Source organism: Odontesthes bonariensis, chromosome 21 (assembly GCF_027942865.1).
Source record: "Odontesthes bonariensis isolate fOdoBon6 chromosome 21, fOdoBon6.hap1, whole genome shotgun sequence".
NCBI classification, from domain to species: domain Eukaryota; kingdom Metazoa; phylum Chordata; class Actinopteri; order Atheriniformes; family Atherinopsidae; genus Odontesthes; species Odontesthes bonariensis.
This window is the reverse complement of record NC_134526.1, coordinates 2,567,583-2,592,986: the sequence shown is the minus strand read 5'-3', so window position 1 is coordinate 2,592,986 and position 25,404 is coordinate 2,567,583. Positions and strand designations below refer to the sequence as shown.

General features: G+C 45.8%; 2 protein-coding genes across 3 annotated transcripts in view; one reads left to right on the top strand and one right to left on the bottom strand.

Annotated features, from left to right (window-relative positions):
• The window catches only part of LOC142370785 (NLR family CARD domain-containing protein 3-like), a 390,613-nt gene that overhangs the window by 33,530 nt on the left and 331,679 nt on the right, over positions 1 to 25,404 (bottom strand). The window lies entirely within an intron of this gene.
• Positions 1,159 to 25,378, top strand: sh2b1 (SH2B adaptor protein 1). 2 transcript variants are annotated; one of them, XM_075453262.1, is made up of 10 exons: positions 1,159 to 1,319; positions 3,482 to 5,557; positions 7,985 to 8,086; positions 11,210 to 11,301; positions 11,397 to 11,461; positions 13,541 to 13,696; positions 14,879 to 15,090; positions 16,732 to 16,906; positions 19,021 to 19,111; positions 21,175 to 21,295. In XM_075453262.1, exons 2-10 carry the CDS (start codon positions 3,842 to 3,844, stop codon positions 21,194 to 21,196), a joined length of 2,631 nt encoding a protein of 876 aa, XP_075309377.1. In that variant the 5' UTR covers positions 1,159 to 1,319; positions 3,482 to 3,841; the 3' UTR covers positions 21,197 to 21,295. The 2 variants fall into 2 exon arrangements, with proteins under 2 accessions (XP_075309377.1, XP_075309376.1); XM_075453261.1 differs by lacking the exon at positions 19,021 to 19,111 and having other exon boundaries at positions 21,175 to 25,378.

The window sequence follows — 25,404 nt, the reverse complement described above, 5'->3', positions numbered from 1 at the left end:
CTCTTCTAGTACTGCTTTTAAGTTGCATTTATATTTTACAGCATTTTTACATTTTATAGCATTTTTATATTCTATTTAATTTTTATTTATGACCTTGTCTGTATGCTGCAACTGCAAAGTAATTTCCCAGCTGGGATGAATAAAGTACTTCTATTCTATTCTCTGTAGAGGGAGAAATATGCAACCAAATAAAAGAAAAAAGAGTGGTGTGGTAAGAAAAAAATAATGCAACAGTTCAAACTTACTAAAAAGTTTATTTCTGTTAAGAAAATGAAGAAGATCAAATAACACTTGAGCTTAAAAAAAAGTACCACTGAGCATTTTATTGATCCTGTGCTCAGCTTTGGTTCAGTTGGACTGAATCGGGCCCTCCTTTTGGCTCCAGGGCAGTTTTGCGGGGTGGAAACTATCCATCCACTTCTCTTCTCCACAATTTATTTCTCTATGTCAAAAACTGTCCTGGCTCATCCACCAAAACCCAGCTGTTTAGTTGCAGCTATCCACTATTGGGTAGGAACAGCAGCCTCTTGTGTATGGAAGTTTTTCTGTGCCATCAGAGTTTGAATACGAATTTCTAATATCGAATTTTTAAAGCATCAAAATCAGACTTTGAATTTGAAAAAACAACAGTGTAAAAAAAAATCAATTGCTAAAAACAAAATATTTAGAATTTTTTTAAATCAGAAGCAATCGATCCCTGATCAGCCATGTCCACCAACGCGGGTGATGGTGCTTCGGTGAGTGAGTTTACTTGATTTGCCATTTGTGTTAGTAAAATTGAGTAATAGATATTAATCAATATCTATTGATCTGATCTGTCCAATGGAGCGTAACTTGATTGGCTGCCGTTGGATTAATTGAGACAGGGATTGATTGCTTCTCAATGTTTACCCGGATGTTGAGTCTGGTTCTTTTTCCACTGAATTTTTTGAAGTTTAATTTTTTTCTACTGAATTTTTTTAAAGTTGAATTTTTTTCCACTGATTTTTGTTTTTAGAAATGGATTTTTTTTTTACACTGTTGGTTTTTCAAATTCAGAGTCTGATTTTGATGCTTTAAAAATTCGATATTAGAAATTCTCGTATTCAAACTCTGATGGCACAGAAAAACTTCCATACCCGACGCTGCACTCACCGACCTCACCGCAAATATCGCGAGAACAGAGCCAGTACGAGAAGAACGGCTCCAGGCAAGGCATAGCAATATTCATATTTAGCAACAACAACAACAACAACCTTTGGGGAAATGCTGGTCCCGTTATGTGCTCAGAGAGGATGCTGAAATGTGTGAAGATGAACACGCCGGGCTGGGATGTACAGGTAACGGGTCACACAGTTCACTGTTGATAGCTAAGTTAGCTGATTTATTAATAGCTAGCTAGCTAGCTGGCTAACTGTTAGCTTAGCTGGTTGAGAATGTTTTGGCGTTGGCTGCCGCCGGATGATTCAATATGTGGTTCAATTTGAGAGACACCTAATATCAGCCACCACCAAACCGGTTATAAATAACCAGCGCTGCCCAATGCAGATGCTAATGAGCGGCGGGTCCGAGCTATTCGGTGGCTACTGTTAGCTGTTAGCTGGCTAACGTTAAAGAGCTGAAAGACTCGCACATTTAACGCAGCTTTCTGCTCCACAAACATGAAGTTAGCAGTTCTTCCTTCTCATCCTGCACTCAGGTCCTTTATTAAAGCAGAAGCAAGCAACACCCGTGTGGAAATGCTGCTGAGGTTACTGTAATGGGGGGGAAATGGAACCGTTATACCTGTGAAATAACCTGAAAGTTTATTCCATAAAGCTGCAGAGCAGGATGCACACGGCTCAATGTGCACGGATTTCCCTGCAGGAAAATTGTTAAAACCTGGTTTTCAATTCTTCTTACAATTTTTGGACATGCTAGTTTTTGCAGAGGGGATTTTAAATGTATTTTTCACACAATAAATCAAAATAAAACGCCAGCAAACGCATCTAATGTTAAATAATCCGAGCTGTGGATGAGGATAAATCAACTTTAGTTAGTTGTTAATGAACTGAATCTCTTCTAGTACTGCTTTTAAGTTGCATTCATATTTTACGGCATTTATAGCATTTTATAGCATTTCTATATTCTATTTAATTTTTATTTATAACCTTGTCTGTATGCTGCAACTGCAAAGTAATTTCCCAGCTGGGATGAATAAAGTACTTCTATTCTATTCTCTGTAGAGGGAGAAATATGCAACCAAATAAAAGAAAAAAGAGTGGTGTGGTAAGAAAAAAAACAATGCAACAGTTCAAACTTACTAAAAAGTTTATTTCTGTTAAGAAAATGAAGAAGATCAAATAACACTTGAGCTTAAAAAAAGTACCACTGAGCATTTTATTGATCCTGTGCTCAGCTTTGGTTGAGTTGGACTGGAAATGGAACCGTTATACCTGTGAAATAACCTGAAAGTTTATTCCATAAAGCTGCAGGTCAGGATGCACACGCAGGGTGGCCGCGGGTCCTTAAAAAGTCTTAAAAAGTCTTAAATCAATTTTCCTGAAAATAAGACCTTAAAAAGTATTAAATTGTCTTAAATTCAGATTGCATGGGTCTTAAATATTTGTGTATTTTTCTTTTTGCTCTAAAGGAACAGTATTTATTTATTTTTAAATATATTTACTTGATTTTATAAACATTTGTTCATGGGACTTAAATGTTCTGAAAATATTGTAATAAATTTAATTTAGGACAGTGATGACATTTTTGTGATCTTTTCGCATGACACACATTTAGCCGATGTTCTTAAACTCAACCGTCATTTTACCATGCTGTCAGTGTGTTTACTTGGTATTTCCATCGTACGTTTGGTCTTAAATTTCATTTAGAAGCGGTATTAAAAGGTCTTAAATTGAACTTGTTTATACCTGTATACACCCTGACACGGCTCAACGTGCACGGATTTCCCAGCAGGAAAATGAACACTTGTTTAAAACCTGGTTTTAAATTCTTCTTACATTTTGTGGTCATGTTAGTTTTTGCAGAGGGGATTTTAAATGTATTTTTCACACAATAAATCAAAGTAAAACGCCACCAAACGCATCTAATGTTAAATAATCCGAGCTGTGGATGAGGATAAATAAACTTTAGTTAGTTGTAATGCTCCTGGATGATTGTGCAGAGCTTCCACAGCCGTGAAAACGTCAGAAAAATGTCCCATCGTGTGTGAATCTGCTGGTTATTTCCTCAGGAATAGTTTTAGGAGCTCTGACTGTCCTCAGACGACTGAAAAGTTGAGTCTGAAAATGTTACGGTGTCATCGTGTGGTCGCTGGCTTTGACTGTTTGAGACAGAAATCTAATCTGCAGCGGTTCTGATGATCACTTCATGGTTTGGATCATTATTTGAATCTTTCGGGGTGCTTTTAATGGGTAAATATTGAGCTAACGTCAGTCCTTTTTATCCTTTGTGTGCTTTGCTGTCAGACTTTTTGCTGATTTTCTTCTTCTGTCTCCTCCAGGATGTGGTCGTGCCTCTCCGGGTGTATGTCAGACGGTGAAGATGGGACCGACCTTGTGAATCGCATTCATCAAACCTTCTCCCGCCTGCCGCCTGTTTCAGGCTCTTCTTTTCGTGTTGAAGTGAAATAGGACGAAACAATCCTAAAATAATGTAGCGAACAGCGGACGGCTGGAGATATTTGACCTTTTTTGAAGCCCGTCTTGCATGGGTCCGGCGGGGCTGAGCGCAGCACCTCAGTTCACACTCGTTCGTGCTGTTTGCCCCGGTTATTTACCCCAGTTATTTGCCCCAGCTGTGCAGCCTCTCGGGGGGTGATTTGGCGCTCCGCAGTCGGTCGGCGCCCCGGCCTTTGAGCAGGATGAACGGCTCTCTTCTGACCCCGCCCAGCCCCCGGGCGGCCAACTCCTCCCCTTTACCTCCCTCCCCCTCCCCGTCTCCGTCCCCTCCGTCTCCTTCCCTGCTGCCTCTGTCCTCCCGGCCCCCCCCTCTCCCGCCCCTGGTGAGTCCTCCCCCCCAGGCTCACCCGTCCTCGCTGTCCGACACCCCCACGCCGTCTCCCTCGCCCTCCCTGAGCTGGACCGAATTCTGTGAGCTCCACGCCCGCGTCGCAGCCGGCGACTTTGCACGCCACTTTCGGGCTTTCCTTCTGGAGAACCCGCACTACACGGCGGACTCGGCCGCCGCCTTCTGCCGGCGCTTCACGGACCGCTTCGTTCGCCACTTCCAGAGCGAGCTGGAGGGGGCGCTGCCGCCCAACTGTGCGTCGGGGCGCGAGGACATGGTGAGCTGGGCTCCCGCGTCTGACGCCACCTCCCTGGAAGAGGAAGCCATCTCGCCGCTGTCGGTGACCGCGGGGGCCGTCCTCCCGTGCCCCCCCGCCAACGCGACCCGGGCCGCGTCCAAGCCGGCGCCGCCGCGGCTGGTGCTGGCGAGCCGCGGCGGGGACAGGTTTCAGGATTCCTACGCGCAGGGTCAGGTGCTGCCCCCGTCCTCATCGTCGTCCTGCTGCTCCTCGGTGGGGGGCAACAACGGGAGGCGCGAGGACAGGGGCGCCGCGCCGGGCCCGGGGAACGGGGAGGCCCCCGTGGAGGAGGAGGAGGACAGCTGGCTCGGGGCGGCGTCGGTCGGGGAGGAGGCGGAGCCGGACGAGCAGGACGCAGAGTCCTCAGAGGTGGACCGCGCGGACGCCTCCCACACTCCTCAGATTCCTCCCTCCTCCGTCACTCCTCCGCCCGGCGCCAAGGGCAACGGCACGCCCAACTCCTCCAAGAACAAGCTGAAGAAGCGCTTCTCGCTGCGCAGCGTGGGCCGCAGCGTGCGCGGGAGCGTGCGCGGCATCCTGCACTGGCGCAGCTCCTCCAGCGACGCCGCTCAGAGCCAGCTGCCCTCCAGCTACAGCTACACCATGGGCGTCCAGGACGCCAGCCTGGGCTCCGCCTCCAAGAGAAACTCTGGCACGCAGCCCCCCACGCCCACCTCCTCCATGCCCGTGTCCCTCTCCATGCCCCTCTCCCTCCCCCACTCCTCCTCCTCCTCCCTGCCGCCCTCGTCCTCCAGCAGCGCCACCTCTCTGTCTCTGTCGGAGGCCGCCCGCGACCGGCGGCGGAGCAACGGCGAGGGAGGCGAGAAGGACAAGTGGAGCCATCGCCTGGAGAAACTCCGGCTGTCGCGGTCCCCTCCTCCCGTCCTCACGCCCAACGCCGCCGGCTCGCACTCGGCCTCCTCCACGCTGCCGCCGAGCAGCGCCGCCGCCATGGGCCCGCCCAGGAAGGTGGGCCGGCTGGTGCGGGAGGGCGGGGTCAGCGTCAGCTCGTCCAACGACGAGTTGAGCGGGAGCCACGGCTTCTCCGGCTTCTCGTTCGGCCTGCTGCATCACGCCACCGACAACAACAACGCCGCTTCAGCTTCGTCCTCCGCCGCCCCGGTGGGAACGGCGGCGCCTCTGGCCAGCGGCGGCAATGTGCCCTGGAGGGGGGGGCGCTGGCATAAATGCCGCCTGGTCCTCAAAGAGAGGGACCGAGAGGGCGGCGAGCGGGGAGAGGAGTACTACCTGGAGTTCTTCATTCCACCAAAAGTAAGTTCTCCTCCTTTCTGTAAAGCATGAAAACAGCTCAACACACACCGTGTAAAACAGAATAATAGGAGATAAGTAGGGCTGGGCGAGTTAACTCGTTAATTATTTAACGCCGATAAATATTTTATCGCGCATTAACGCAGGTTTTATTTTGTAAAAGTCTGATTTTACTGTCAAAAACACGTCAGCGGACGTTTTTATTTTAAATCTTATATCTGAAGGAGTAACAGCCGAGGCCAGTTTTACTCTTTTAATCCTACATGGTTCATAACAAACACTCAGGTCATATTAATCTCGCTCGTCTCATCAATAAAAGATAAAAATGCACTTTGGTTCACAAACCGTATGTATTCAAAAAAGACACGAAAGGTTTAAAGCAGGGCTGGGCGAGTTCAGTCGTTATTTTTCACGTTAACGCGTTAATTATTTAATGCCGATAAATATTTTATCGCGCATTAACGCAGGTTTTATTTATAGATTTTTTGTTTGTTTGTTTGTTTGTTTTTTAAAATAAAAAATTGGGACTTTTGTGCCTTTTAATGGAAAGTTCAGAGAGACAGGAAGCAGGGGGCAGAGAGAGGGGGAACAACATGCAGCACAGGGCCGTCCGATGCAGGACTCGAACCGGGGCCAGCTCCAGCGAGGACTATAGCCCCTATAGGCTTTTATTTTGTAAAAGTCTGTTGTTCACAGGCTTTTATTCTGTAAAAGTCTGCTGCTGTCTGCTGTGGAACAGGAAAAGAAAGTAATCGGCGGATCCACCAAACATGGAGAAGGGTACGGAACTTTTACTCGGCCATTTTCATGTTAAAGTTCTTCCAGACGGCGGAGTGGACAGAACCAAAGTCATCTGTAAACACTGCCAAGTTGAATTGTCTTCTCAGCGTAGTAGTTCCAGTCTAAAATATCACTTAAAGGCAAAACACACAACTGATAGCAGCAAGTCATTCAAGGAAACAGACAGTGGAGCGAGGCTTCTACATAAAAACTACAGAAAGATGCTGATGTTAAAAGTGTGTTTGCACAACAAATGTTATGGCACTTTCATTCATATGGCAGCACATTTAAAATAAAGCTAAATGCTAAAAGCTATACGCTACTTTTGGATTCATTTTTGGATTTTGCGTACAAATGTGATTAATCGTGATTAATCAGGGAAATCATGCGATTAATTAGATGAAACATTTTAATCGTTGCCCAGCCCTACGAATAATATGAGATAAACCAAACAAATGGAGCTGAATAATTCAAAATGATGTGATATCTCCATCTTTGATGGATGAAATTTATCCTCTCGTGTGTGCTTTGGTGTATTTCTGTGCAGAGACGCAGCTCTGTGCTGGATATTTCTCCCGTTTCTTCTTTATTTTGTGGTGTGTGGACACCGGCCAATGGCAGCGCTCGTCAGCTCAGATCGGTCACGTGCACGCTCTTGTCGGCAGATAAAATCTGTGCACGCAGCAGCTTCCCACGGGTCGCATCCAGGCGGTTATTTGTGCATTAGAACGTCATAAATTATCTCTCATCTCCTGCAACACTGCTGTTCTCACGCTGCATTCACTGTATTGAGCTTGTATTCTTTATTAATAACATTATTTTATTCTATATTAGTATTACTAAGGGCCTGAGCATTTATTATGTCTGTTTCTAATACAAATGTATTGAATTCCCCTATTTAAATCTTTAAATGCTGTTTTCTAATAATCATTTTTTTGTATTTTTCCAGTATCAATATCTCAGCCTATGGAGCACCTACTAACACCAAACTTTCCAGTTATACACTTAGCAGTATTCTGAAGATATTTACAGAAGGATTTGTTGATAAATCATTCCTGGTCTGATTTATGTGACATTATAATCCAAAAATATGGCAAAAATCGATGTTTTTTAGGCTATGGACAGTATATTTTGATTTCCCAGGAAATTAAAGCAGATATCCTGAAATCCCTCTGTAATTTTCTTTTCATTTAGCGTGTAAACAAAATGAAAAAAGACTTTTACACCTGGCTTTATCATATGTTCAGATCTATCTTCCCAGAAATAAATGCAAATTTGCGCATATTTAACGAGATTATGCCTCATTTGCATAATCAAACATTTAAATTACATGTGCATTTTGTAATACATGTTTTTTTCATACTTGTATAAGTAATCAACTGAGGAAGTTTCATGGTGATATCTATTATTTTAAAATATTACCCTATTCACCTGTAGCGTCTTGAATCTTGTTTGTTAAACTGCTTAAAAAGTTAAAAGGTTAAAAGGTAAAGACCACGTTCATCCGACCTTTAGAAAGAAGCTGAAGAAGGTTTATTGATGCCGGATGTTTGAAGCTTCAAAGTACCTGAAAGTGTGGATCAAAACAGCGACTTGGTAGTTTAAACTTTGCATGACTCGATGGTAAAATCCTGTTTTTTTTCTGCTCAGTCGTCGAAGCCCCGGCTGACCGTCCCCTGCTGCTCCATCGTGGACGTGAGGAGCACCACGGCGCTGGAGGTCCCCGACAAGGAGAACACGTTTCTGCTGCAGGTGACCACCCGGGAGGGGTCACCCACCCTTTTACCCTCACTTAGGGCTCTCTCTCGCTCTGTAATACCCCCCCACACACTCAGTCAGGAGTCTTTTTATGGAAAACAGACGTTTCATTCCACCTGACGGCGCTATAAGAAAAGGTTCTGCCCTTATTTGTAACACTCTGACAGAATTCTTTGAGATCTTAGTTAGATGTACGAGAGGCTTTGGTCCAAATACCTGTTGGTTTAATCAGGTTTTAGTTTGAACTTGACTCAAGGAACCACCAGAGAGGTTCAACCAACCATTGAGCTCTCCTACAGATACAGATAGTTCCTCTGTTGATCCCAGAGGGAAACAGGTTAGCAGTGTAGCTGTAAGCTAGCAGCAGATGCTAGCAAACAATGCTTCCTCATCAACAGTGATGGACCAAGCCGGAGATGTACGCAGCATAACTCGTAGTAACGCATGTGCACCGTTAATTACTGCGTTTAAGCACTTTGGATATATTAACCTCATTAAACAGTCGTACTGGGAGACCTCCATCTTTATCAGAAACATGACGATAATGTAACGTTAGCACACCGAGAGCGAGGAGAGGCCCGGTGTTGTGTTGGAAACACACCTTATCCACACAGCTGCAGGTTGATGAGTTACAGAACGGAACCGTTTAGCTAGAAAGCTTCAGCTAACAAAGTAATGTGGGAACAATAATGTTCATCTTTCAGAGAGGAACAGCAATAACTCCTGAGAAGCTGGTGTACGTCACCTTCATTAGCTAAGCTGTTAGCGTTAGCTGCTGCTAAAGGAGAAATTAACAGCAATAACTCCTTAGAAGCTGGTGTACATCATCTTCATTAGCTCAGCTGTTAGCGTTAGCTGCTGCTAAAGGAACAGCAATAACTCCTTAGGAGCTGGTGTACGTCACCTTCATTAGCTAAGCTGTTAGCGTTAGCTGCTGCTAAAGGAACAGCAATAACTCCTCAGAAGCTGGTGTACGTCACCTTCATTAGCTAAGCTTTTAGCGTTAGCTGCTGCTAAAGGAACAGTAATAACTCCTTAGAAGCTGGTGTACGTCACCTTCATTAGCTAAGCTGTTAGCGTTAGCTGCTGCTAAAGGAACAGCAACAACTCCTTAGGAGCTGGTGTACATCATCTTCATTAGCTCAGCTGTTAGCGTTAGCTGCTGCTAAAGGAACAGCAATAACTCCTCAGAAGCTGGTGTACGTCACCTTCATTAACTAAGCTTTTAGCGTTAGCTGCTGCTAAAGGAACAGTAATAACTCCTTAGAAGCTGGTGTACGTCACCTTCATTAGCTAAGCTGTTAGCGTTAGCTGCTGCTAAAGGAACAGCAACAACTCCTTAGAAGCTGGTGTACGTCATCTTCATTAGCTAAGCTGTTAGCGTTAGCTGCTGCTAAAGGAACAGCAATAACTCCTTAGAAGCTGGTGTACGACACCTTCATTAGCTAAGCTGTTAGCGTTAGCTGCTGCTAAAGGAACAGCAATAACTCCTTAGAAGCTGGTGTACGTCACCTTCATTAGCTAAGCTGTTAGCGTTAGCTGCTGCTAAAGGAACAGCAATAACTCCTTAGGAGCTGGTGTACGTCATCTTCATTAGCTAAGCTGTTAGCGTTAGCTGCTGCTAAAGGAACAGCAATAACTCCTTAGAAGCTGGTGTACGTCACCTTCATTAGCTAAGCTGTTAGCGTTAGCTGCTGCTAAAGGAACAGCAATAACTCCTTAGAAGCTGGTGTACGTCATCTTCATTAGCTAAGCTGTTAGCGTTAGCTGCTGCTAAAGGAACAGCAATAACTCCATAGAAGCTGGTGTACGTCACCTTCATTAGCTAAGCTGTTAGCGTTAGCTGCTGCTAAAGGAACAGCAATAACTCCTTAGAAGCTGGTGTACGTCATCTTCATTAGCTAAGCTGTTAGCGTTAGCTGCTGCTAAAGGAACAGCAACAACTCCTTAGAAGCTGGTGTACGTCACCTTCATTAGCTAAGCTGTTAGCGTTAGCTGCTGCTAAAGGAACAGCAATAACTCCTTAGAAGCTGGTGTACGTCACCTTCATTAGCTAAGCTGTTAGCGTTAGCTGCTGCTAAAGGAACAGTAATAACTCTTTAGAAGCTGGTGTACGTCACCTTCATTAGCTAAGCTGTTAGCGTTAGCTGCTGCTAAAGGAACAGCAATAACTTCTTAGAAGCTGGTGTACGTCACCTTCATTAGCTAAGCTGTTAGCGTTAGCTGCTGCTAAAGGAACAGCAACAACTCCTTAGGAGCTGGTGTACATCATCTTCATTAGCTCAGCTGTTAGCGTTAGCTGCTGCTAAAGGAACAGCAATAACTCCTCAGAAGCTGGTGTACGTCACCTTCATTAGCTAAGCTGTTAGCGTTAGCTGCTGCTAAAGGAACAGCAACAACTCCTTAGGAGCTGGTGTACGTCATCTTCATTAGCTAAGCTGTTAGCGTTAGCTGCTGCTAAAGGAACAGCAACAACTCCTTAGAAGCTGGTGTACGTCACCTTCATTAGCTAAGCTGTTAGCGTTAGCTGCTGCTAAAGGAACAGCAATAACTCCTTTGAAGCTGGTGTACGTCACCTTCATTAGCTAAGCTGTTAGCGTTAGCTGCTGCTAAAGGAACAGCAATAACTCCTTAGGAGCTGGTGTACGTCATCTTCATTAGCTAAACTGTTAGCGTTAGCTGCTGCTAAAGGAACAGCAACAACTCCTTAGAAGCTGGTGTACGTCACCTTCATTAGCTAAGCTGTTAGCGTTAGCTGCTGCGAAAGGAGAAAATAAATCAATAAATAAACCATGAGGAGTTATTTCTCAGATGCTTCCATTTCCCTGCTCTGAGAGTTGGAACTGATCCCTCTTTGTGGCTCAGTTTCTTCAGTCCAGCGTTGAACTGGAGCAAGTTGTTAAAATGGTGGGATGAAAAGTGGCTGCTGCACATCCACAGTCTTTAGCTAACTCTGCTGGAACATTAGCCTCAGATAGAGTTTTTCCTGTCTGTTAAATAAAGTTTGAAACTAGTTTAACTGCATTTTAGAAAACATCCAAACGTTCTTTCCCACAGGAAGCAGGTGGGTCTGGGGTTATGTTTAAGTTGGATGAATGAATTCTTCTGCTTTCGCAGCTCGACGGGTCGGCCCAGTACGTGATCGAAACACGAGATGCTGTTCAGATGCGAGCCTGGCTGGGCGACATCAGGAACGGCATCTGTCTCAGGTAATGATGGATTCACCAGAGGAAACACAAAGCTCTCAGATAGATGTGTGGTTCTGATGGTTCTGATGGTTCTGACCACCTCCCGTCTGCCACAGTGAACAGGAAGATGCTGAAGGTGTGTCTGGAGGGCCGTTGGACATCAGCGGGACACCTGAGATCGGTGAGTGAATATCTGTCGCGTGTCGACTGGATCTTCAGCTTAAAAATCCAAAAATGTTTAAATCTCCAGATCGGCAGAGATCCTCCAGCTTGTGTGGCTCCCTGAAACGTTTCTAATTTAGTAAAAACTAAATTTCATTCAAAGGAAACACAATTCAAACTTCAAGTGATTATACGGGTGTGAACATAAAACAGCGAAGTCCACTTTACTGCTTCTGCTAATTCAGCACTTCAGGCAAACCACACAAAGAACCACCAAAACGGGGCGAGCTAACTGTGCGAGCTAACGTGGCGAGCTAACTGGGCAAACTAATGGAGCAAGCTAACTCTGCGAGCTAACTGTGCGAGCTAACGGAGCAAGCTAACGGAGCGAGCTAATGGCGCGAGCTAACTGTGCGAGCTAACGTGGCGAGCTAACTGAGCAAACTAACGGAGCAAGCTAACTGTGCGAGCTAACTGTGCGAGCTAACTGGGCAAACTAACGGAGCAATCTAACGGAGCGAGCTAATGGCGCGAGCTAACTGTGCGAGCTAACGTGGCGAGCTAACTGAGCAAACTAACGGAGCAAGCTAACTGTGCGAGCTAACTGTGCGAGCTAACTGGGCAAACTAACGGAGCGAGCTAAAGGAGCGAGCTAATGGCGTGAGCTAACTGTGCGAGCTAATGGCGCGAGCTAACTGTGCGAGCTAATGGCGCGAACTAACTGTGCGAGCTAACGTGGCTAGCTAACTGGGAAAACTAACGGAGCAAGCTAACTGTGGCGAGCTAACTGGGCAAACTAACGGAGCAAGCTAACAGAGCGAGCTAATGGCGCGAGCTAACTGGGCAAACTAACGGAGCAAGCTAACTGTGGCGAGCTAACTGGGCAAGCTAACAGAGCAAGCTAACGGAGCGAGCTAATGGCGCGTGCTAACTGGGCAAACTAACGGAGCAAGCTAACAGAGCGAGCTAACTGTGCGAGCTGACTGGGCAAACTAACGGAGCAAGCTAACGGAGCGAGCTAACTGTGCGAGCTAACTGTGCTAGCTAACGGAGCGAGCTAATGGCGTGAGCTAACGGAGCAAGCTAACAGAGCGAGCTAATGGCGCGAGCTAACTGGGCAAACTAACGGAGCAAGCTAACTGTGGCGAGCTAACTGGGCAAGCTAACAGAGCAAGCTAACGGAGCGAGCTAATGGCGCGTGCTAACTGGGCAAACTAACGGAGCAAGCTAACGGAGCGAGCTAACTGTGCGAGCTAACTGTGCTAGCTAACGGAGCGAGCTAATGGTGTGAGCTAACTGTGCGAGCTAACGGAGCGAGCTAACATGCAGAGAATAGCAAAAACTCCTGCGACTTTACGTCAGTTTGAAATGAATCACGAAGCTCCTGGTTGTTGACATGAAGACTGACAGGTTTTTAGTTTGGAGTAAGCACTCTTCCTTTGATAAACAATCTTTTGGTTTACATCCTTCTGGACCGTCATGGTTTCTAAGGGGAACTTGGATGCCATCCCTCGATTATCCTGATTCTGATTGCTCGATAGAGGTTTGCCGAGATGTTAACTTGCGTAACGCCTCAGTGAGTTTCAGCCTTACTTGTAATGTATCGTATCACTGCCTGCTGTGCAGACCGTGCAGACCGAAGCACAGAGCGAGCAGCAAACACCGTAACAGGCGCGGCTGTCGGCAGGCGGCGGCAGGCAGTGATATGAAGGGAGAGAAAATAGGGCCAAGAGATTGTGAGGTCTGACTTTTTCCTGGAGAACCATTTTGTGACTCTGCTCACAGGACGCAGCAGGGGGTAAGAAAATGTTCATAAATGATGTTGCTGATATGGGATGTTATACAGCTTCATGTCAAAAGTGGCGGACTATCCCTTTAAATCAAACCAGACGGGACCTGCTACAGATTACCGGAAAGTTCCGCCCCTCAGCTGTGGGTTAGTTTGACCTGTGATCAGCTGTTCTGAGGAAACTGGCAGCTTTATATCAGATAAATATCACGTAGCAACATGCATGGAGGCTAATCTCTTCCCACCGGCTCCGTGGCGCTGATATAAATGAGTGTGTTTGCTAACCTCTGCGGTTCTCTCTGCTCGCAGTGTGTTATGGAGGTATCGGGGGCTCCTCGCCGCTGATGGACCCCCTCCCCCCGGAGCTCCCACCTCGAGCCCCTCTGGACGAACCGGACGGCAGGATTATCGGAGGAGGCGGAGCCAGTCTGGGCACGCCTTTCGCTGAGACGCCCGATGCTACAGGTGAGTTCGGTTTGAAGGAACCAGGATCCAAAGGACTAGGGAGCTACTTTCAGAAAGGAACCGACTTCTGAGGGGACGGAATACTTTCAGGGTGGAGAATCTTATATTTACGCCTCACCATCGCTCGTAAAATCTGCTGAGTTTTAGTTTTTGTTCTCAAACGCAACATTCAAACTCAGACTCTAGAGTCTAGAGTTTGGGTGAACTTTAGAAAGCGCAGAACCCTGAGGAACTCCATGACTTCCTCTGGTGTGACAGGAAGCTTCTTCATTTACACAAACAAACTGGAATCTATCAGATAAATATGACTTAATCCAGCTTAATGTGGGACTGAAGCTTCACTTGGAGCTGAGGGAACCTGGATCATCTCAAACTTAAATGTTAAATTTTAAATTAAACTTTATCAGCGTTCACCAACACCTGATGTTTGTTTAAGGCCAGACATGGCAGCAAAAACAAGGATTTTTCATGGTTAATTTGGAGATTTTGGGCCAGTTTACTCCTTCAATATGTGTTCTTTCAACCTGCTATAAAGAAAACGTTGAAAACATAAATTAAAATGTTTATTTTATTACATTTTGTTTGCTCGCTGCAGTATGTTTCGCCCGAATTTACCAAAAAGTTAGCATTCCAACGCGCCATGCCGAGCTTTGTCCAGTATCAATATCTCAGCCTGCTAACACCAAACTTTCCAGTTATACACTTAACAGTATTCTGAAGATATTTACAGAAGGATTTGTTGATAAATCTTTCCTGGCCTGATTTATGTCACATTATTTTAAAAAAATATGGCGAAAATCGATGTTTTTTAGGCTATGGACAGTATATTTTGATTTCCTAGGAAATGAAAGCAGATATCCTGAAATCCCTCTGTAATTTTCTTTTCATTTTGTGTGTAAACAAAATGAAAAGAAAATTTTGCACCTGGCTTTATCGTGTGTTCAGATCTATCTTCCCGGAAATATATGCAAATTTGATGAGATAATGCCTAATTTCCTCATTTTTTTCATACTTGTATAAGTAATCAAATGAGGAAGTTTCATGGTGATGTCTATTATTTTAAAATATTACCCTATTCACCTGTAGTGTCTCGCCTTAAATCGCTGTTGGATTAAACCAATGTTCCAAAGTTGGGTTCCTTTAGCTGGTCAGCATTAACCCTGCCCCCCCACCCACGTTTAGGGTCCTTCCTGTTCTCGGACGTGGCGACCGCTGAGGCGGTGGAGCACCCGCTCAGCGAGTGTCAGTGGTTCCACGGCACGCTGTCGCGCCTCAAAGCCGCTCAGCTGGTGCTGGCCGGAGGCCCGGCGAGCCACGGCGTGTTTCTGGTTCGCCAGAGCGAGACGCGGCGCGGAGAATACGTCCTCACCTTCAACTTCCAGGGCAAGGCCAAGGTGAGTCCAGCTGTTCCTCTGTGTGAGGAACGGAGCGAACGGAGCGGGAACGAGACGCCCGATCCCAGAAAATACATCCTGTTACCGGGTGTTTTTATTGCTTTATGTCACAGTTACCCCCACCTCCCGATACGCTCCAAATTCATCCCTGATAATGATCTATTGGAGGATCAATTTATACAAGTAATTTTTGACTGAATAAGAATTAAAAAAAAAATAAATAATTTTATTAACAAGTAAACATGTTTAACCCTTTGTGCAGTCTAACATTGTGTTTACTCCCCTTGTCCTACCAAAGCCCCAAAATAAAGCAACTTAATTGAATTTTAAACCCAAAATCTATTTAGTATGATGAAACCACCTGTTATTTATCTATTCAACTCAATTCAATACATTTTTTATCATGTAGTTTTTGTTACACAATACAAAAAGACAATCACCAGTTTTCAGGATTACACTTTTTCTTTTTTTTTTGGTCAGTTGGACCAACAGTTTTCTTGTTTTCTCAGTTTTCTTTTACATAATAAAGGTTCATTATTGCTATTATATAAATGTGTAAGTAATTACTTCTGAATTAATTATATTGAAAGGGAAAAAAACAGTGAACTTTTTTCTGGTGTTTAAATGTTTTTATAATTCACGGGTTAAAAATGCCCCATAAGACCATCTTTGCACCCTAGTGGTGTACAGCCCACATGGAAACATAAACAAAAATAAAGTCTGACTTTTTCTAATGATGGGGTCCCTTTAGGAAAAGTCATAACATTTCAAGTTGGAAAAAGATAGTTTAAGGTATTTTTTCTACAGCTAAACATGGTGGTGGGTCACTTTGGACCCGCAGGACAACAGGAGGGTTAAATAACTTATCTGGATAATTAATCCATGTTTCTAAAGGGTTCCTCAGATATTTTAACTAGGGCTGGGCAACGATTAAAATGTTTAGTCTAATTAATCACATGATTTCCCTGATTAATCACGATTAATCGCATTTGTACGCAGAATCCAAAAATGAATCCAAAAGTAGCGTATAGCTTTTAGCATTTAGCTTTATTTTAAATGTGCTGCCATATGAATGAAAGTGCCATAACATTTGTTGTGCAAACACACTTTTAACATCAGCATCTTTCTGTAGTTTTTATGTAGAAGCCTCGCTCCACTGTCTGTTTCCTTGAATGACTTGCTGCTATCAGTTGTGTGTTTTGCCTTTAAGTGATATTTTAGACTGGAACTACTACGCTGAGAAGACAATTCAACTTGGCAGTAAATGCAGGAGTTTTTTTTTTTTTTTTTAATTTATTTTGAAATACGTGCTTTTATGTTGAAACAAGTAAAACAGGAAGTAGCGCCGGTTAGCTCCGTTAGCTTCACACCTGTAGCGGTGATGTTAGCTGCTAGTTTATCTTTATTTTATTACTCCATGCTTCGTGGTGTTTGCTGTAACTGTGTGAATGTGATGCATTCAACAGACTTTTACAACAATAAAACATGCGTTAATGCGCGATAAAACATTTATCGGCGTTAAATAATTAACGAGTTAACTCGCCCAGCCCTAGTTTTATGTCTAAAAGGTGACGTAGGGATTAAACTGTGGTTCTGATGGTGGTGAATCATTCATTCTGATGGTGCTCGACCTCCCCACAGCACCTCCGTCTGTCCCTGAACGAGGACGGTCAGTGCCGGGTGCAGCACCTCTGGTTCCAGTCCATCTTCGACATGCTGGAGCACTTCCGGGTGCATCCGATCCCCCTGGAGTCCGGCGGCGCCTCTGATGTCACGCTCATCAGCTTCGTTGGTGCCACCGCTGTCCGCCAGCCAGGTACGAGTGAGCGCCGAGAGACGTGAACAGATCTGTGTCCCCCTCAGCTGAGGAATCTCACTGTGCTCAGCTGTGAATTTAAATCATCTGCAGAATAACGCTCAGACGGGACTCTGATTTCAGCTGTTTGAGATGTTGTGTGGTCGGGTTTTATTTTCAAGCTGTAGTTTGAGACTTTGGTCCTCTATGGTCCTCTTTGGCAGCCATCTTTGGCAGCCATCTTTGGTCCTCTTTGGTGGCCATCTTTGGTCCTCTTTGGTGGCCATCTTTGGTCCTCTTTGGTGGCCATCTTTGGTCCTCTTTGATCATCTTTGGTCCTCTTTGGCGGCCATCTTTGGTCCTCTTTGGTCCTCTTTGACCATCTTTGGTTCTCTTTGGTCCTCTTTGGTCCTGTTTGACCATCTTTGGTCCTCCTTGGTCCTCTTTGGCGGCCATCTTTGGCCTTCTATTGCCATCTTTGTTCCTCTTTGGTCCTTTTTGGCGGCCATCTTTGGTCCTCTTTGGTCTTCTTTGGCCATCTTTTGTCCTCTTTGACTATCTTTTGTCCTCTTTTACCGTCTTTGGTCCTCTTTGACGGCCATCTTTGGCCATCTCTTGCCATCTTTGATACTCTTTGGTGGCCATCTTTGTTCCTCTTTGACGATCTGTGGTCCACTGTGGTGGCCATCTTTGGTCCTTTTTGACCATCTTTGGTCCTCTTTGGCGGCCATCTTTGGCCTTCTTTTGCCATCTTTGATCCTCTTTGGTGGCCATCTCTGATCCTCTTTGGTCCTCTTTGGCGGCCATCTTTGGCCATCTTTGATCCTCTTTGGTGGCCATCCTTGTTCCTCTTTGACGATCTTTGGTCCTCTTTGGCCATCTTTGGTCCTCTTTGGCCATCTTTGGTCCTCTTTGGCCATCTTTGGTCCTCTTTGGCCAGCTTTGGTCCTCTTTGGTCCTCTTTGGCGGCCATGTTTGGCCCTCTTTGGCTTCTTTGGTCGTCTTTGGCGCCCATCTTTGGCCTTCTTTTGCCATCTTTGATCCTCTTTGGTGGCCATCTTTGTTCCACTTTGACGATCTTTGATCCTCTTTGGTGGTCATCTTTGGTCCTCTTTGGCGGCCATCTTTGGTCCTCTTTGGCCATCTTTGTTCATCTTTGGTCCTCTTTGGCCATCTTTGTTCCTCTTTGGTCCTCTTTGGCCCGACTGTAAATGGCCCTTTTCTTTTCGGGATCACGAAGAAGTCATCTAGACATAAAAATGGCCTCTCAGGCTCCAGTTGAAGGAATAGATGACCCCAACTCCAAAGAAATTAGGCCCATACCTCTTTAAAGATGAGGGTGAAGGCCGGGTGGAGAATCGGGGCGGTGTTGAACTGATCCAGCACCAGTGGGGTTTTATTAAATGCTCCGTATGGTCGGCTCATGGTTAACTGGAGTCCCACCATGGATCAGATTTGTCTCTCGTGGTCTTTGGGTTTGTGATACGTCCAGCTAAAGGAAGGATTGCATGTTTTCTTTCCTTATGTTTGGTAAAGAATGGTTCTGGTGTCGGTATCCTTCGTTTATTTGGATTAATTCAACAGATAACTGCTCAGTATGTTGCTTTGTGAGGTGAGAATCTGTGCAGTTTTTTTCATCTTTCTAAACTTAATTTGAGCTGGTTGGTTGTGTAAATCTGTGCAGAGGAGTCAGAATATACCAAACTCTGCAGAGATCGTTTGTAGAGTGACGGCACACGTTGAAACGACACCCAATAAATGCATAAATGACAGGTTTCAGGGTTTTTCGGAGACAAAGAATCAGGAGTCGGGTTGAAAGGATTAACTTGAAAACCTCCTCGATGCTTGATTTGATGTAGGAAACATTCTGATAGCAAACCATAAAAAGTAACCTGTAGGAACAGAAGTGTGTCTGCTGTATGGACCACCAAAGCCCGTCCTGGCACCTTTTTTAAAGCTCGTATCAGACGTTTCCCCCCTCGTCTGCACACGCCTGACCTCTGAATGTGAAGTGATGTCGTGTTTAAAGTGATAAGCAGAAACCCGGCAGTGTTTTCCATCTGTGTACCTGCACCCATCCGTGTTCTGACCTCTCTGTCGTTGTCTTGTTGTATTCGTTGGCTCATCCCTTGCAGGCCGGGACAGGGCAGGCAGTCGGCCTACGGTCTGTGATGTCATCACCACGCGCCATCCTGACTCTCCATCAACCCCCATCTCTGACTGTGTGTAAGTGCGACCGGACTCGGCTGAGAGAGGAGGAGTGTGTGGCGGTGGGTGTGTGAGCGAGACTCTGTTTCACGACGCTGTGACCCTTCAGAACCAACCGGGTCAAACGGGTTAAAGAGCTTTCAGTCAGAACTTTCTCATCATAGAGTTGGATATCTGACAACAAATATGTGTTATAAGAAGAAGTCAAATCATCTACAGTTTAGTCAGCTGCAGCTTTTATTATGAATAAATATCTTCAGAAGGAAAAGTGGCTGCTGCACATCCACAGTCTTTAGCTAACTCTGCTGGAACATTAGCCTCAGATAGAGTTTATCCACAGTCTTTAGCTAACTCTGCTGGAACATTAGCCTCAGATAGAGTTCATTAACAGTCTTTAGCTAACTCTGCTGGAACATTAGCCTCAGATAAAGTTAATCCACAGTCTTTAGCTAACTCTGCCGGAACATTAGCCTCAGATAGAGTTTATCCACAGTCTTTAGCTAACTCTGCTGGAACATTAGCCTCAGATAGAGTTCATCCACAGTCTTTAGCTAACTCTGCTGGAACATTAGCCTCAGATAGAGTTTACCCACAGTCTTTAGCTAACTCTGCTGGAACATTAGCCTCAGATAGAGTTCATCCACAGTCTTTAGCTAACTCTGCTGGAACATTAGCCTCAGATAGAGTTCATTAACAGTCTTTAGCTAACTCTGCTGGAACAGCCTCAGATAGAGTTCATTAACAGTCTTTAGCTAACTCTGCTGGAACATTAGCCTCAGAGTTCATCCACAGTCTTTAGCTAACTCTGCTGGAACAGCCTCAGATAGAGTTTATCCACAGTCTTTAGCTAACTCTGCTGGAACATTAGCCTCAGATAGAGTTTATCCACAGTCTTTAGCTAACTCTGCTGGAACATTAGCCTCAGATAGAGTTCATCCACAGTCTGTAGCTAACTCTGCTGGAACATTAGCCTCAGATAGAGTTTATCCACAGTCTTTAGCTAACTCTGCTGGAACATTAGCCTCAGATAGAGTTTATCCACAGTCTTTAGCTAACTCTGCTGGAACATTAGCCTCAGATAGAGTTTATCCACAGTCTTTAGCTAACTCTGCTGGAACATTAGCCTCAGATAGAGTTTATCCTCTGGGCTCTGATATCCTCTGAGGCTGCTGCTGGATGGAAGATGCATGCTCCTCAGTGCAGCTGACAGCAGAACATTTCCACCAGAAGCTGGCTTCATCCGTCCAGCAGGGTGGATGTGAGTGGGCGGGGCTTAGCAGAGGAGGCGGGGCTTAGTAGAGGAGGCGGAGTCAACTTAAGGAGTGAGTACTTTAGAAATGAAAATCAGAACTGCTCGTTAGATGAGGAACTTTCAAACAAAGGGGAACTAAATAAATACCAGGGTTGTGTTTTTGGGGAGTTTTACACCTACTGGTGACTTCAGACGCCCTGATATATGCTCCTAGGAACAGGAAGAAGGAGTTTAACACTTCAATGTGCATAACAAAGGTTGGTGTCCTTCAGAACGAGTCAGAAGCACTTACTTTTAAGGTTCACAAACTTCTCCAGTGCTGCAGCAGTAAGTTTTCTGTCGCTGTATCCGTGTTCATTTGGTCCGGTTCACCGGCCGTCCGAATGATGCGTTTCCTCCTTTTGTTTTGGGACTTTTATGTTGATCATCAAATACTTTTTTCTGTTAGCTGAATGATCTGTAGTTAATACTCAAAGTTTAAAGGTTCACAAACTTCTCCAGAGTTGCTTTAAGTGACTCTGCTGTGTTCATGTGTGAGAACGGCTGCTCTGGAGAGTGAATACATTTGATTTTTACTTTGTTGTTGCATGTGAGCAAGCATGTGAGCGTGCACGAGAGTGTGCACGTGCGTGTGTTTGCCTTGAATGGGACTGCCTCCATGACTCCATGGACTCCATGACCACAGACCTGCTTCACCTAACCAGCCGCTCACTGTCACTTCTCTTTTTCTCTCCTCCTCTTTTTATTTACGCTTCTCTCTCTCACTCCCCTCTTTTTTTCTCTCTCTTTCTCTTTTTGTTTCTCCCGTCTGTCGCTTCTCCTCCTGCAGACTTGACCAGCAGACCCCGTAGCCCCCCTCAGCCTCCCCCGCTGCCGCCGGGCCGGCCGCCGCCTCCGACGCCGCCCCAGGAGCGAGGAGGCGAGGCGGAGCCGGCAGGAGGAGGCGGAGGTGGAGAAGGAGAAGGTGGAGGAGGAGGTGGAGTTCCTGCGGGGACAGTGGCAGCCACAGGAGGAGCAGGAAGTGGAGGCAGCGGAGGAAGTGGAGGAGGAGTGGAGGACTGGGAGGAGAGGGACACTCCTCTCCGCCAGCTGGAAGCTGTGGAGGGGGAAGAGAGGGACGGAGCTCGGGCCCCCCGAGCCGTCGATAACCAGTACTCCTTCTTCTGATGGAGGGGCGGGCCGGAGGCGGAGGAGTATGTGTGCATCTGTGTGCGTGAGTGAAAGTGAAAGTGAGATTGGATGAGGCGGCGTACATCATAGCCATTCATAACCAGTATTTTTATTTTGTTAGCGAGGAGGAGGAGGAGGAGGAAAAAGTACTAACACTATGTGAGACAGAGAGAGAAGACAAAGCCGACGCAGAGACGCTGAGAGACGCTCCTCAACACTAACTATCCGTACATTTCCTTTAGCTGTCAGCCACAGAAGCTGCGCCTCACAGCGGTGACGCCAGCAGAGCCCGAACCTCAGAGGTACACGCCGGCCAGAGGCCAAACACACACTTCTGCTGTCTGAGACCCAGAGCGCCCCGCCTCCGCTGGCTTAGTTTCTAAAGGCTGAGAAGGTCGTTTAGTTCCAGTTCAACCACAACGCTCCCAAACCAGCCGGAAACTTTTACCTTCTGTCGGCTTTTTAGCAAACTATTCGTTCGTGTCGTTGGAAAACGACGAGATAAAGGGCGGACTTTAGGAAGAGTTCAACAGGACTTAATGGGGAAAGGCAATGAACACCAGAATACACAGAAGCTTTATATAAAGATGAATCAGATTCGTTTAACTTTTATGGTTAAAGAAAAACTGAGTCATAAGCCAGAGGCCAAACACATCCTAGCTTCACAGCTTCACCTGTCAGCCTCCTTTAGACCGGCTTCACCTGTCAGCCTCCTTTAGACCGGCTTCACCTGTCAGCCTCCTTTAGACCGGCTTCACCTGTCAGCCTCCATTAGACCAGCTTCACCTGTCAGCCTCCATTAGACCAGCTTCACCTGTCAGCCTCCATTAGACCGGCTTCACCTGTCAGCCTCCATTAGACCGGCTTCACCTGTCAGCCTCCATTAGACCAGCTTCACCTGTCAGCCTCCATTAGACCAGCTTCACCTGTCAGCCTCCTTTAGACCAGCTTCACCTGTCAGCCTCCTTTAGACCAGCTTCACCTGTCAGCCTCCTTTAGACCAGCTTCACCTGTCAGCCTCCTTTACACCAGCTTCACCTGTCAGCCTCCTTTAGACCAGCTTCACCTGTCAGCCTCCTTTACACCAGCTTCACCTGTCAGCCTCCTTTAGACCAGCTTCACCTGTCAGCCTCCTTTAGACCAGCTTCACCTGTCAGCCTCCTTTACACCAGCTTCACCTGTCAGCCTCCTTTAGACCAGCTTCACCTGTCAGCCTCCATTAGACCAGCTCCACCTGTCAGCCTCCTTTAGACCAGCTTCACCTGTCAGCCTCCATTAGACCGGCTTCACCTGTCAGCCTCCTTTAGACCAGCTTCACCTGTCAGCCTCCTTTAGACCGGCTTCACCTGTCAGCCTCCTTTAGACCGGCTTCACCTGTCAGCCTCCTTTAGACCAGCTCCACCTGTCAGCCTCCTTTAGACCAGCTCCACCTAAAACACTAAAAAACACCTTTTTTTGGTTCGTCACCAGCGTGAGACACAAATAAAAAGATTAAAAGTGCGTCCTCGGGTTTTTAGATGGTTGAACCGGCTTCTCCGGTTGCCACGGTTACAGCATGAAGATGTGAGGACATTTAAAGAAGTCGTGACAGAGAACACTAAAGGCTGAGAAGGTCGTTTAGTTCCAGTTCGACCACAAAGCTCCCAAACCAGCCGGAAACTTTTACCTTCTGTCGTCTTTTTGCAAACTTTATTCGTTCGTGTCGTTGGAAGACGACGAGATAAAGGCCGGACTTTAGGAAGAGTTCAACAGGACTTAATGGGGAAAAGAATACACAGAAGCTTTATATAAAGATGAATCAGATTTGTTTAAGACAAACCAAGCCATAAGCTGGGTTTTCAGTTCTGATTCATGTTTAGAAAATAAAAACCTAAAAAACTTAACGTTAATGTTGAAGAATGGTTCATGCGCTCGCTTCAGGGGAAGTAAAACAACCTCCTGACCTGCAGAGGTTAAAATAACTCAGCAGCCCACGAAGAAATAAACTCTTTCCCAGAGATTAAAGTAACTCCTGAGGAGAAGCTCTGGATGTCCACCACAGGTGTTGTTTGTTTCCTGTTCGGAGGACTTCTTCTTCTATTGAATTACAGCTGGTGGTGCAGCCTATAGCGCCCCCCTCAGGTGATAATAAACCAGTTTTGGTGACAATCAACCAAATATTTCCATACGTTTGATTTATCCTCCTTTTTAACTAAATATTTGGGTTATATTATTATCGTGGAGTGAAGCTCGTGGATCCTAAACGACTATTCGAGCGTTTCCAACAGATTCAGGCTGCTTTAAAACATGGAAACAGTTTGGTGACGACCTCTGAAGGAGGTTTCTGACTCGGTTGAAACGACCTTGATGCGACGCAGACGCCATGTTTGGCGGCAGCTCTCAGAACGCGGCTGCAGGTACTGAGAGGCGGCGTTCTGACGGCTGTAGCTCCGCCCCCTGGACCGGAGGACGCAGCACAGCTGAACTGACGGTACTTTCAGCTCCACTGCTGGTACTTCTGACAGAAATGTCTCTAAAAAAGGTTAAAAACCGAGTGAAACGGCACCACCGGAGAAGCTGCTGTTTGCTAACACTATTGAGCCGTTATAAGCTACAACTTTTGGGTTGCCAGGTCTGGTACGAATGCAGTAACCCCCGAATAATCACTACCAACACACATAAAACATTTTCAGCTGCTTATTTATTTGGAGTTCAGTTGAACTTGTAACCGCTTTAAAGATGATGGTTTTACTGATGCTTCTAGTCTTTATAGGAAGTCAAACCAAAGATAAACACTACTGACCTGTGAGATTTTAACCAGTTAGAAGCTTCTTTTAGCAGAATTCTGAACAATAAGTGACTCAAACTCCTCTAACGTGAGAATCTGTCGCTCTTTACGTTTTACTTTTTATTTCAAACGAGCGGGTTTTAAGCTTTTTGTTTGTGTCTCACTTTTGTTTCCAGATATTTTTGATGGAAATTTCACATCTAAAAGTAATCACACCCTCAGAAAATGTCAGCAGACTTACAGAAGGGTTGATGGGGCGCGCCGGAGGCCCTTCAGTTTCAGGAAAGGACGCCCCGGTGGTGCGTTAACGTCCCTCTGTGTTAGACTTAGACGTTTTTTGAATGGAGTTTGGTGCGTGCCGGCGGGCGTGCGGCGCTCTGGGGCCGGACGGGGCAGGAAACACTTACCTCAGCAGCATCACTCGGCACACACGTGTCTGTCTTTCTCTCCGTGCTTCTCCCTGAACACGCAGAGTTTGTTTCCCTTTCAGAGAGGAAGGATGGACGGTACCAATAAGAATAACCCGGATGGAAATAATGTTATTAATAATAATGACGGTCAGAATAGTTTTAAAGCCTGTTTTTGTTTTGTATGCCTACTCCATGTAACGCTTGTTTCCGGACTCCATCTTGTGATTCAGTTTCTTTGTGCCTTTTTTTTATTTTGGGGGATGAAAGAAGGAAGCTTCCCTCGGGCTCTTTTCACGCTGTCCTCTCCTCCTCGAAGTTCATAAGTTCTAGCAGAAAAATGTGGATGAAAATACTTTTTCTACTCGTGCCTTTCTGTGTCTGTCGTCCGGCCATCGGCCCGCGTTCGCGTCGCTCTCTCTCGGTTCCGTTCAGAGCTCGCCACCCAACCGACCCGGTCTTTCCTTCGCTCATTGTGTTCGTCTCTACGCACCTTCGGACCCCCGTCATCACGTTCTGTGTCCTTGTCTCGGTTTCAGAACTCTTTGTGCCTTTCTCTGTCTCTTTTCTCTCTTTGCTGGGACCGTGTGTTGAGGGCGGGCAGAGCTGTCTGTCCAGCCTGTGTGGTTAGTTTCAGGTACTACATTGAATTTAATGATAATGATATAATATAAATATAGTGAAACATGCGAGCTGGTGTCTGTGTTTTTCTTTA

Excerpts from the sequence above, each read along its gene's own strand:
- sh2b1 (XM_075453261.1), top strand. The coding sequence starts at position 3,842 with ATGAACGGCTCTCTTCTGACCCCGCCCAGCCCCCGGGCGGCCAACTCC. Across the intron at positions 8,087-11,209 it reads AGAACACGTTTCTGCTGCAG|CTCGACGGGTCGGCCCAGTA; the intron begins GTGACCACCCGG and ends CTGCTTTCGCAG. Across the intron at positions 11,462-13,540 it reads CAGCGGGACACCTGAGATCG|TGTGTTATGGAGGTATCGGG; the intron begins GTGAGTGAATAT and ends CTCTGCTCGCAG.